Consider the following 13303-nt stretch of genomic DNA (forward strand, 5'->3'; position numbering starts at 1 on the left):
GTGCAAATTCCACACAGTCACCCAATGCCGGAATTGAACCCGGGTCCCTGCACAGCAGCAGTGCTAAGCACTGTACCACTCTAGGAGATACTCCATTCAAATATTGAGCAGGGCTACTATAATGACAAATAGTCTTTCCTCATGTCATTGTTTTCTTAATAAACAGCATGATGCTAGTGTGAGCCCATATATACATCCTGTCTATTCAAGTTTTTGCCAGTCCCCCTTGTGAGTGGAGTACAAAGCATGCAAGAAATGACAGAACTTCAATAGTTTATAGTGATTGATATCCTAATAATAGAAGGAAAGCTGTGGGATGACTCAAAATCAAATCAGAACATATACAGTATGCCCAGCAGCACCTGAAAGACAAAAGATGGGTTACATTTTGCAAGTGCTGAGGGCAAAAAGGACTGGACAACAAGCACCCTATGACCCATGTTTCTTTTGAGCACAGATCCCCATTTTGCAGTGGAATGCTAAAATTCTTTTATCATGTAAAATCCTAATCCACCTTTATTTCAAAGCCTATCCACCATCTACAAGGCACAAGTCAGGAGTGTGATGGAATACTCTTCACTTTCCTGGATGGATGCAGCTTCAACAACACTCAGGATAAAGCAGGCCGCTTGATTGGCACCACATCTACAAAACATTCAATCCCTCCACAGCTGATGCTCAGTACACACTGCCGCTACTATCTACAAGATTCACTACAGAAATTCACCAAAGATCCTTAGACAGCACCTTCCTAACCCACGACCACTTCCATCTAGAAGGACAAGGACAGCAGATGAATGGGAACACCACCACCTGCAAGTTCCCCTCCAAGCCACTCACCATCCTGACTTGGAAATATATCACCGTTCCTTTGCAGTCACTGGGTCAAAATCCTGGAATTCCCTCCCTAACAGCATTGTGGGTCAACCCACAGAACATGGACTGCAGCGATTCAAGAAGGCAGTTCACCACCACCTTCTCAAGGGCAACTAGGGATGGGCAATAAAAAAAATGCTTGCTAGCCAGCCAGCGACGCCCATGTCCCACATATGAATTAAAAAATGCCAACAGACTTGCCAATGTAGCACCTGCTGTTTTAGCTGCAGAAAGTGTACATATATTTCCAGCCAGAAGTACACCACTCACCACATTTGCTAGTGACAAATAATATGCATCCTTTACCTACAAACATGTGCTACATGTACAAATGAGAGAACTAAAATGTGTTCCAGCCCCCTTGCTAACATACGTTTTCTGTTTAGATCTTTTCCCATTCTTCTCTTTCTTAGGCAGCCCCTTGGGATTGAGGATGGTTTGCTTCCACTTCGGTTTGGTGAGTTCTGAGGTGGCAGACTCTGCCACATGCAGGTCAGGTGGTGCCTGGGAGGTCAGGTAGGTGAGTTGTTTGGAGGTTTGTGCATCCTCTCCAATGCCTTGACTTTATCTCTGAATGTCCCAGATGAAATCTCTTGGTGCCTTCCCGGATGAACCTTCTCTATTTTGATTGGTCACAAGCCAGGGACTCCAGTGGGTTGGCCTCTTCAGGGAATGCCCCTGAAGGATTTACGTAGTTCTCCTTCCATGGCCAAGTTCAAATAGAGCTGTTGCTTCAGGAGCCATTGTCAAGTATACAAATGGCATGCTCTTCCCAGCAGAGCTGATTTTGAGTGAATAGTAGCTTGATCCCAAGCATTTTGACTTGGGAGAGGATGCTGCAGTTGGACCACTTTTCTTGCCACTATATTTAGAGGATCTTGCGAAGAGTGACTTGTGTTTTTACAATAGTTGCGTCTGGTGACTCTGATAAAGGTAGCAAGATATTTAATTTTACCAATTAGCCTGTATCTCTAGAGTTTTAAAGAATGAGAGGTAATCTAATTGAAATCTACAAAATACAGGGTAGTTTCAGGTAAGATGTTTCCCCTGGTTGGAAAATCTAGACCCAGAACACAATTTCAAAATAAAGGCAAAGCAACTTCAGACCGAAATGAAGAGAATTTTTTTACTCCAAGGGTTGAAAATCTTTGGAATTCTCAGTCACTGAGTATTTTTAAAGCAAAGATTGACAGACTTCTAAATATCAATGACAAAGGGCTATGGAGATAGTGTGAGAAAAAGGCACTGAAGTGGATGATTAGCCATTATCGTATTGAATGGCAGAGCAGCCCCTATGGGCTGAATGGCCTACTCCTATGTTCCCAAACGCTGGTGGAAGTACCAATTACACTACAGGTGCCAGGGTGTGGTGAAAAGGGGATCTTCACAGTAACTTCATTGCAGTTTTAATGCAAGCCTACTTGCGACACTAATAAATAAACTTAAAATAAATTCCATAAAGTACAGGTGTACTATAATAGTAAAGCTATTAAAGAGATCAGAACATTTACACATGCAAACAGGCTTAAAACTGAAGATGAGCACAAAATAATGACAATTCTGTGTGTTTACTTCCTCAAAGTACTTAAGGAAAGAAATTAATATTTTCTTACTCCAAAAAATGAAAAAAAATGGCTGAAAATTCCAGGGTCAATATAAATGAGATAAAAGTCTTAAGCATCTTTTCAGGGGTTAGATTTTTAAACTACTGGAGTTGCGGATAGTGGTGAACATTGTCAGAGAATACAGGAGGATATAGATAGGCTGGAACATTGGGCAGAGAAATGGTAGATGGAATTTAATCCAGATAAATGCGAAGTGATGCATTTCAGTAGATCTAATGTAAGGGGGAGCTATACAATAAATGGCAGAACCATCAGGAGTATAGACACACAGAGGGACCTGGGTGTACAAGTCCACAGATCCTTAAAGGTGGCAGCACAGGTGGAGAGGGTGGTGAAGAAGGCATATGGCATGCTTGCCTTTATAAAAGGTTGGCATATGATGTTGCAGCTGTATCGAACGATGGTTAGGCCACATTTGGAATACTGCGTCCAGTTCTGGTCGCCACACTACCAGAAGGATGTGGAGGCTTTGGAGAGAGTACAGAGAAGGTTTACCAGGATGTTGACTGGTATGGAGGGTCTTAGCTATGAGGAGAGATTAGGTAAACTGGGGTTGTTCTCCCTGGAAAGACAGAGGATGAGGAGCGACCTAATAGAGGTGTATAAAATTATGAACGACATAGATAGGGTGAACAGTGGGAAGCATTTTCCCAGGTCGGAGATGACGAACACAAGGGGCACGGGTTCAAGGTGAGGGGGGCAAGGTTCAACACAGATGTCAGGGGGACGTATTTTACACAGAGGGTGGTGGGGGCCTGGAATGCACTGCCAAGCAAGGTGATTGAGGCGGACACACTGGGATCGTTTAAGACTTATCTAGATAACCACATGAACAGACTGGGAATAGAGGGATACAAAAGAATGTGGGCACATGAGCGGCGCAGGCTTGGAGGGCCGAAGGGCCTGTTCCTGTGCTGTATTGTTCTTTGTACTGTGCTGATGTAGAGAAAGAGAATCAAATTTGAGGGTTCCCATTTAACATTACCAGGGAGTCATTGGAAACCAGGGCAAAATGTCAGATTGGAACAGGCCCATTTTCAAGGAAAGGTGACAAAAAAGACAAACAAAACCCCAATGGTCATACTTCAATTCCATGTAAAATGATGGAACTAATTAGAAAAATTAACAGCAATCAGCACAGTTTTAGAGGGGGAAGGTGCTTTGTGACCAACAGCAGCACCCACCCTTCCCCCGATTCTGAACAAGTCAAAGCAAAAGTCAAAAGTCAATAGTAGTAAAGTGAAAATTTTCCAAGAAGGCATTTCAAAAGTTCCAAATCGGAGGTGTCCAGTTAAACACCAAGGTGTGGAGATTCAGGTTAAAGTTTGCGAATGAATTAAGATTGGTGGTAGGGTGGAGGCTGTGTATTGGGGGGGCGGGGTACTAAGTGGAGTGAAGTAGGGTTTAAACCCTCAACTGATTCTATTTACATTAATAACTTCAATCAGAGCACAGAATTGCAGTTATTCATGGCCTGCGTTGTATTGTACTCTATCATACCTAAAAATACACAACTGTGCTAAAATAACATGTTGAGATTTTTTTTGTAAAGGATTGGATTCCACGAAGTTAATTTTTTTAAATAAGCACACACGCCCTGTTATTAGCAAAGAAATTAATGAACAGTCTTTAAAGGAAAATGCGTAAAAACATCCATGTATTACCGTTTGAGTTCGGTACCATGTCTGGGGGGTGACTGACTCCTGTTAGCGGTTGATCCAGGAACTCGCTGTCAGGGTCGCTTCCTGGTTCCCCCACCTCCTGGGGATTGCTTTCGGAGTTCATGCTCGACCCTTCCTCCTCGATGGTGTACAAAAGGAAATCCTCCCCAGAGGGAGCATCACCCCACTCTGCATCCTCCATAACCACAAACCTGCTCAAATGCCAAACTTGGCTCTGCTGTTAAGTTTTGCCAGCGCTGTCACGGGATGTTCCTTCTTTCCAAGTGTTGTTTGGTCGCTTACACCCCGTTGCATGGTCATTATTTTTGAAGAATGTGCCACATGCTGTTGATAATTGCAACTCACTTTCCCAGTCAGGTTTTTAATCCTGTACTTCCGAGTATGTCAGACTGGAACACACTCCTCCCTCCCTGATATATTAAGGGACTTTGCATATTTTCCACATTAAAAACAAAACTTCTTATAATTCTGACACGCCTCCTAATTTGCATGAAATAAACTATGATACCATGATAAAAAAATTTATTTCAACCAATTTCACGTTTTGGATTGTAACAAATAGTTCAAAATTAACAGCCCAACAACGAGAAAGCCTTAAACTCCCCGATTACCATCTGACCCCCAGGTTCCCCCACGGTCTCCCCAACCTCATCTGACAAGCCCCACCACCCAGCTACCCCCATGATTCCCGTCACATCTCCGACCCGACCCGACCTGACTAGTTCCCAAACCACTCATCTAATTACCTCCACTCACTCTACCCATCTACCAATTTAAACAGCCACACCATTCATTCATACACTCATTTACTAACGTGCTGAGATGCTTGGGGACTTTTAAACACTTGCAGAATACGGCAGCTAGGGCCATAAAAAGGAGCAGGGCTACTATGCAGATTTTCTTCAATGGTCTCTGCAAAAATTCCTGTCCTGAGAGGGTTCTGCAGGGTCCTCTTTGAAAGTCAGAACCTTTTCACAGCTTGGCCTATTTTTTACTGAGATCAGGTGTAATGACTGTTCTTGTCTGCTTGAATCTAGTACGTCTCTTTTGTGGCGATCCTGAATTGGATTTAATCTGAATTTGTACTGGTTTTTGGACCAAGAAAGGAGATGGATTAAGGGCTTGTTCTGTCCACTCTGCATTGGCTTTGTAACTCTGAGAAAGAATAATTTTCAATATATGCAAGTAAGTCTAAGTGAGCTTTCTGTCTGATCAGATTCACACTTGGGTACTGACTTCAATCAGGAGTTTTGAGCCATCGTGTGATTTCCATTTTGTGGTAAATACAGAAAGTCTAGTTGTTGGAAAATCTTAAATTCACTATTTCATTTTTGGGAATACAGAGTTTATTTTGGTGAGACCCAAAGGATTTCCAGTGCTAACTAGACTTGTCAATGCCTATTCCTGTAACCCCACATATATTACCTTGCTAATCTCCTGACACTAGGATCAGCATGGCCAATCAACCTAACCCGCACATCTTTGGACTGTGGGAGGAAACTCATGCAGACATGGGGAAAATGTGCAAACTCCACACACACAGTGACCCGAAGCTGTGACATGTCCTTTGCCTGGTTGCAGCCAGGATCCTCCATGCTCCCTTACAGTGACAGAGGCTGACTGGCAGCCCAGTCAATGCACCCAGCATCTTGATGTGGATGCTCATTCAGCAGTTTCCAATTTGCTGCCCCATTGAGGTCTTCATCTGAGCCCTTGGCAGCAGAGCTCATCTGTGACCTCACCCTCCAGTGAACAGGCAAACAAAACCATCCTTCACCCCGGCCTGGTTAAGGCCCACTTGTATCTGGATGACTCATCACGTGAGGATTCTGCACAAACAGATATCAGTCTCCACTCAATTCTATTCTCTTTACATGATATCAAGAAATGGCTGGAAGTAGCAAAGCAATCGGCCCTGACAACATCTCAGAGTCAGACTGAAGAATTACTCAGATAATTGTAGCTCTAAAAACACTCAAGGAGCTCAACACCAACTAGGACAAATAGCCCACTTGGTCAACACCTCATCAACCCTTCAGCATTCACTCCCTCCACCACTGATGTATACTGACTACAGTGTGTACCACCTGGAAGATGCACTGCAGAAACTCAACATGGCTCCTTTAATAGAACCTGGTTATCGTCATGAGGAAGAGATGGTTAGGAAACTATATCAAATATTAAGTTCTCATAGATATTGCTGCCTCACAACGCCAGAGACCTGGATAAGATGCTATTTCAGAGAGTCGGTGCAAACTTGATGGGCCAAATGGCCTCGTTCTGCACGGTAGAGATTCTATGGAAATTGTACAAGGTAATTCATATTTAATGCCAAATAATAATTCTGATTACTTCATTTGTTTCCCACAATAATATTTAGCCAATTACAACAACTCTACACTTGCCTAATTACAATAATTAATTACTAACGAAGAACACCTACATGGCTATATCATCCAAACATCCACAGCTGCAGTTATGACTACTTTCTTGTGGTTTTCAGAGTTCCTATATTGTCTCTTGTTCAGTTTGTTTGTGCAGCCCATCTGCAACTGTGGGAACTGCACAGAAACACCTTCACAGCAGCTTCCCAGTGAACTGTGCTGTACTCAGTAATTTTAACCCCTTTAGTAGTGACCCTATTTAGGCAAGCAAACTCATACAGATAAATATAACATTTCTCTCGGACAGACATCTGTTAATTTATGGGTACAAGTTGTATTTTTTTAAGACAGCCTGACAAATTATGGGAAATTTCCACCTGTGATGTCCACAGTGCTTACAAAGAAGATAATCCAGAGAGATTTTTTTGGGTGGAGTTAGAGCTAAATTAATTTAAAAGCTTTCAGTGAACACTGAAAGGCTATGTCATCACAGAGTTTAAGAAGGTTCTCTGACTTCAGTTTATCTGTGTTTGCTGGGAGAATGTTTGATTGCAGTTTGGACTTTGTGTGGTTTGCAGCTCACAGAGAGGCCCTAGAAGCTGTTAAGAGGCAACAGGCAGTGAGGGCTCAGAGATGTCCTGGGGAGCTGAGAAGGTGACAGAAGTTCACTGGTTCTGTACCAGGCAGTTAGGGTTCAGAGAATCCCTGGGAGCTGTTTATGAAACAGTTCCTCACAGGTGCAGGAAATGCAGACAGGCTTCACTAGCATGCTACTGATCCACTGAGAAATAAACAAGACTAGAGTTTGGAGAAACTCAGGGCAGTGTCAGCTTAGTGAAGCTAGAGGTCAACAAAAGAGTTGGAAGTGTGTCGATAATTAGAGGCGTGAGTGCAGCTTTCTGAATCGGAGGAGAGATTGAACTATCCAGAAGTGAGTAGTCTAACAAGTTCCCTTTTCTTGACATGCTGGTTGAGAAATCCACTAGTGGGTTCTCTACTACTTCCTACTGCAGGATCATTTCACTGGTTACTATACGGGTTGGGATTCCTACACCTACACACGCTGTAAGATTGGCCTTATTAGCAATCTCAATAATAGGGCATGAAGCATTTGCTCACTGTGCAAGCTTGATACTGAGAAAGGGCACATTAATATTATCCTGCAGGTAAATGGCTACTCCAATCAGATTATTGCTCACCATATATCATACACTTTTGGATCTGAAAAGTGCCAAATCTACCGACACTTCCCTTGGGGTCAGCGAGAGGATTTAAAGGGATCCCCCAAAAGTAACCAGAGCTTGAAATGGGAGTAACCAGGCAAGAAATGGAAGTTCACTCCTTTGCGATGGTCAAACTTCCTGTGCTTGAAATCAGTCAAGTAAAAATGGTAGGAATGTCGTGGAACTGCCGCCCCATATGTCTACAATGTTGCCAATAGGTGGGAAGGGGACGGGGTTTGAAACCGGTTCTTATCTTTTAGCATTAGGTATCTTTTCTGAATTTTTTACACAGTGTTAAACTTTGTAATTAGTGAAAGAAATAACTATGGTAAAATTACATTTTGTTTATTTCTCAGTGGATCAGTAGCATGCCAGTGAAGCCTATCTGCATTTCCTGCACCTGTGAGGAACTGTTTTCGATGGATGGGAATATTCCAGCAGCAAACACTTGAATTTGATGGAAAAGCTTAAGAACCCTGTGTCAAAGTTTTAACTTGCATATTCCTCAAAAACTGCAATCACCCCACAATCACAAAATATATTGCTGACTTTTTCTATTTGCATTTACATAGAAAATAGGAGCCATTGAGTCTGCTCAACCATTCATTACGATCTTGGCTGATCATCTATTTCAATGCCTTTTTCTCACGTTATCCCCATATCCCTTTATGACCTAAGTATTTAAGCTGTCAGTCTCTACTTTAAACACACTAAATGACTGAGCATCCACAATCCTCTGGGTTCGAGAATTTCAACGATTCATAGAATCATAGAATTCCTAGTGCAGAAGGAGGCCATTTGGCCCATCGAGTCAGCACCGACTCTCCAACAGGGTATCTTACTCAGGCCCATCCCTGCCTCATCCCCAATACCCCATGTATTGACCCCGCTAATGCCCCTACCCTACACATCTTTGTGACTCTAATGGACAATTTACCATGGCCAATCCACCTAACCCGCACATCTTTGGACTGTTGGAGGAAACCGGAGCACCCAGAAGAAATCCACGCAGACACGGGTAGAACGTGCAACTCCTCACGGACAGTCACCCAAGGCCGGAATTGAACCCGGATCTCTGGCGCTGTGAGGCGGCAGTGCTAACCACTGTGCCGCCCTATTCACAAATGTCTGAGTAAGAAAATTTCTTCTCATCTTGGTCCAAAGTGGCTTCCCTCTTATTATGTACCCTGGTTCTAGACTCCCCAACCAGGGGAAATTTCTTACCTCCATCTACCTTGTCTATCCCTTTAGTATTTTGTATGTTTCAATGAGATCACCTCTCATTCTTCAAAACTCTAGAAAATACACCTAGTTTCCCCAATCTCTCTTCATAGCATGGTTCTGCCATCCTGGCAACAAGTTTGCTGAACATTCGTTGCACTCCCTTTATGGCAATACTATCCACCTTAAGGTAAGGGGACCAAAACTACACAGTACTCCAGGTGCAGTCTGACTAATGTTCTATACAATTGAAGCAAGACTTTGCTACTCCTGCACTCAAATTCTCTTGCAGTAAAGGCTCATATTCCATTAGCCTTCCTAATTGCTTGCTGCACCTGCATGTTAGCTTTCAGTGACTAATTGATGGGGACACCCAGGTTCTTTTGTATATCTATATTTTCCAATCTCTCACATATTCTGTATGAAAAGCATATACCTTGGCCAATAGCACAATGTTCTAAGGCATGATGGGACATAGTCAAGTAAAAAGAACCACATTCCTCGGAACAATGCGCCCATTGAGCAAAGGGAAAAGCAACTCTATCGGTGTGGACTCCAGACAGTCCCAGTGGTCCCAGTCAGTTTTAATGAATAGGACGTACATTATACCTGATAAGGAAATGTCAGGAGACTGTGAGAAACTCTTAAAGTTCATGAACTGATCACGCAGTCCCAACCTGTCCAGGAGTAAATGTTATCGGCCAAGGTAAATAATCCATATTTATAATGATTGGCTCATACCTGGCTGGAGTGAGCAAGGAGGTGGGCAAATGGATTTTGAAAATTATATAATTGTAATACTGATTGTGATGTAATTTCAGAGTGATTTGGAACTGCCCCAAATCTCTCTCCTTTGTACGTTGACCCAAGCTTGGAAAATAAAGTAACTTCTGTTACCAGAATATGTATCTTTGTGAGTATGTGTGTTAGCTGAGCCATAATTAAGAGATGAAATCCTCCACCTGAAAGCCAGCATAATACATGGTCTCTGAAAACCACTCCTACACTCACCATTTGAGAAATACTCTGCACATCTGTTCCTCCTCCCAAAGTGGATAACTTCATATATTTATATCTTCCATCTTACATTCCACATTATATTCCATCTGCCATGCTCCTAACCACTCATTGAACAGGATTTCCTGACCCCGCTGCAGTGGGTCTCCTATGGTGGATGGGGTGAGCCATTCAAATGTCTGTTGACTTTGGCAGGACCAGAAGATTGCACCGGGGGAGAGCTGGAAAATTCTGAAAACCAAGTCTGTCCAAATCCCCTTGAAGCCACTTTGCATCTTCCTCACAGCGCACATTTCCACACAGCTTTGGGTGATGTGCAAACTTGGAAATATTACATTTGGTCTCCACATCCAAATCGTTGATATATATTGTGACGAACTAGGGACCCAAGTACCAATCCTTGCACTACCCCACTCGTCACAACCTGCCAACGTGAGAATGACCTTTTAATTCCTACTCTTTATTTTCTGCCAGTTAACCAATCCCTAATCCATGCCAGTATATTGTCCCCTATCCCATGTGTGTTAATTTTGCTAACCAGCTTCCTGTGGTGGCTTGATTGAAAGTCTTCTGAAAATACAAGTACACTATGTCCACCAACTCCCCTTTATCAATTCTGTTCGTAATATCCTCAGAAAGCTCCAACAGGTTCATCAAATATGATTTTCCATTCATAAATTCACATTGACTATGCCTAGTCAGATCCTTATTATCTAAGTGTCCACTTGTCACATCCTTTATAACCGATTGGAACATTTTCCATATTGATGTGAGGTTAATAGATCTGAAGTTTCCCACTTTCTCTCTCCCTCCCTTCTTAAATAATGGGATGGCACTTGCTACCTTCCAGTCTGCAGAAACCATTCCAGAATCAATAGAACTTTGGAAGATGATCACCAATGCATCCACTATCTCCATAGCTAACTCTTTCAGTACTCTGGGATGTAGGATTTCAGGTACAAAGGACTTCAGTCCCATTATTTTCTCCAATACACACTCCTTACTAATTTTCTTCAATTACTCATTCTCCTAGTCACTTGAATCTCTAATTCTGAGATTCTGCAATGTCGGAATAAACATTCCAAAGAACATTTCTAAATAAAACCTATATTACTTAGAAATATCAACCAATCAACCTTGTGCCTTCACTTCATGCCTGTCTTCCACATGCCTTTGCGTGTCCTAGTGCGCCTGTGTGGTGCTATCCCAGTGTCTGAAGCATGAATGGTGGATTGCTGCTGACTTTCAATGGAGAGACTGCAGATGGCCTTGGAGGTCAACCATGAGCAAGGCTCAACTGTAGATTACAGTATCTCAAAATGGGTGGCACCATTCTGGGCTGGCCGGCTGACTGGCAGGAGTTGGAGAATGAACGCTGTCATCCTGAGGAAGGACAGCTGGTTCATACTCAATGGAGCAACTGAAATTTCCTACAGGTAATACCTCAGCAATCCAATAAACTGTTGAAAAACACATTGCCAGAATGCTATGATACCCTGCCAGCTCTTTTGAATATTGATATCTGCAGCCAGGATACTAGCAGTCACAGCTTATATGCTAGCAAACTGAGATGGCATCGGAGCAGTTTGAGCTTCTTTAGCAGTACTTACATGTCAAGTGATTTCTGCCTTTGCTGGAATGGAAGCTGAGAACTTGGTCATCAGATAGGGTCCACAAGTGTGCTAATGGAGTTAACCCATACTTCAATGCTAGAAAGCATGGCCTCCAACATCTGTGCAAAGCTCCATAATATGTCATGCAGGATTTCTGGTAGGCCTGTCAGTGCACTAGTTATGCAGACCTATCAGTCTTCTTCTGCCTGCCCACCAAGGACTCATCCGTGTCCCTTGCGTAAAAACACATGTGTTATCCTGCACACAGGTGCAATGGCAACTGCACAACACCTGCTCCCACCACTTCTGTATCTGTGTCTTTAAGACTAATTCACCTCGACATGCCTTCTCCCATCGTGGAAGTCCTTGCTTCTGCAATGGTCAGCCTGCTACTCTCTGAAGGAATATGCCACTGAACTTTTGATTCTGAGATCTGGACTCACGTGAAACCAAAATTTTTATTTTTATTGTGATCTTGCTGTGTACGCCTTCTTTCCCTTATCCCTCTTTTATTGTATTAGTGCTAAAGGGAAGGACATTGTGAAATCCCTTCCTGTGTATTGTGTGTGTGTGTGTGTGTGTAAAATAAACCAACGCTCTCATTTTACCTTAACTCGAGTTTGCTGTTTGGCTATTCATAGAGGATTGGATAACACCCAACTGAAGGATTGAAAAAAAAGTCACCACTTCTAAATTGCGAAATCGGAAATCAAAAATGCCTTTCTGTTTACAGACAGGTGGTGAGAGGAAAAATAAGGGATGTTTAACTTAATGTCCCTCCCTTGTGAGTGACAACAGGTTGATGCCTCATTTTTAGGTATGCCTGGTGCTGTTCCTGGCATGCCCTCCTGAACTCTTCATTGAACCAGGGTGATCCACTGGCTTGGTAGTAATGATAGCTTTAAGGAGATGCCAGACCATGACGTTGTGGATTGTGGTTGAATATAATTCTACTGCTGCTGATGACCTGCAGCGCTTCATGGATGTCCAGTCTTGAGTTGCTAAATCTGTTCAAAATCTATCCCATTTAGCACGGTGGTACTGCCACACAACAGAATGGAGGGTATTGTCAATATGACGACAGGACTTCAACTCCACAAGGACTACTGATGATCACCCCTACCGATACTGTCATGGACAGCTGCATATATGGCAGCCAGATGGTTGAGGATGAAGTCAAGTATGTTTCTCCTCTTGTTGCCTCCCTCACCACCTGTTGCAGACCTAGTCATTTAGGACTTGACCAACTTGGTCAGTTGTGCTGAGCCACTCTTGGTGATAGACATTGAAGTCCCCCACCTAGAGCACATTCTGCACCTTTGCTACCCTCAGTGCTTCCTCTAAGTGGTGTTCAACATGGAGGAGCACTGATTCATTGGCTGAGAGGAGATGGTACATGGTAATCAGCAGGAGGTTTCCTTTCCCACGTTTTACCTGATGTTATGACTTCACTGGATCCAGAGCTGATGTTGAGGACTCCCAGGTTGACTTGTTCCTGACTGTATACCACTGTGCCACCACCTCTGCTGGGTTTGTCTTGCCAGTGGGACATAACATACCCAGGGTTGGTGATAGTGGTGTCTGGGACATTATCTGTAACGTATGATTCCATGACTATGACTATGTCAGACTGTTGCTTGACTAGCCTGTGAAACAGCTCTC

At 43.1% G+C, this 13303-nt stretch overlaps 2 protein-coding genes across 2 annotated transcripts in view; both read right to left on the bottom strand.

The window, feature by feature from the left end:
* Positions 1–4460, bottom strand: part of sh3tc1 (SH3 domain and tetratricopeptide repeats 1) — a 62642-nt gene extending 58182 nt beyond the window's left edge. The window contains exon 1 of the mRNA XM_078211993.1: positions 4166–4460. Coding sequence (XP_078068119.1) covers positions 4166–4364 — 199 coding nt within the window. The 5' untranslated portion in view covers positions 4365–4460. The remainder of the gene's footprint in view (positions 1–4165) is intronic.
* lyar (Ly1 antibody reactive homolog (mouse)) overlaps positions 1–13303 on the bottom strand; it is a 355306-nt gene that overhangs the window by 207261 nt on the left and 134742 nt on the right. The gene's annotated exons all lie outside the window — the stretch shown is intronic.

This window comes from Mustelus asterias, chromosome 1, assembly GCF_964213995.1.
Source record: "Mustelus asterias chromosome 1, sMusAst1.hap1.1, whole genome shotgun sequence".
Lineage (NCBI taxonomy): Eukaryota > Metazoa > Chordata > Chondrichthyes > Carcharhiniformes > Triakidae > Mustelus > Mustelus asterias.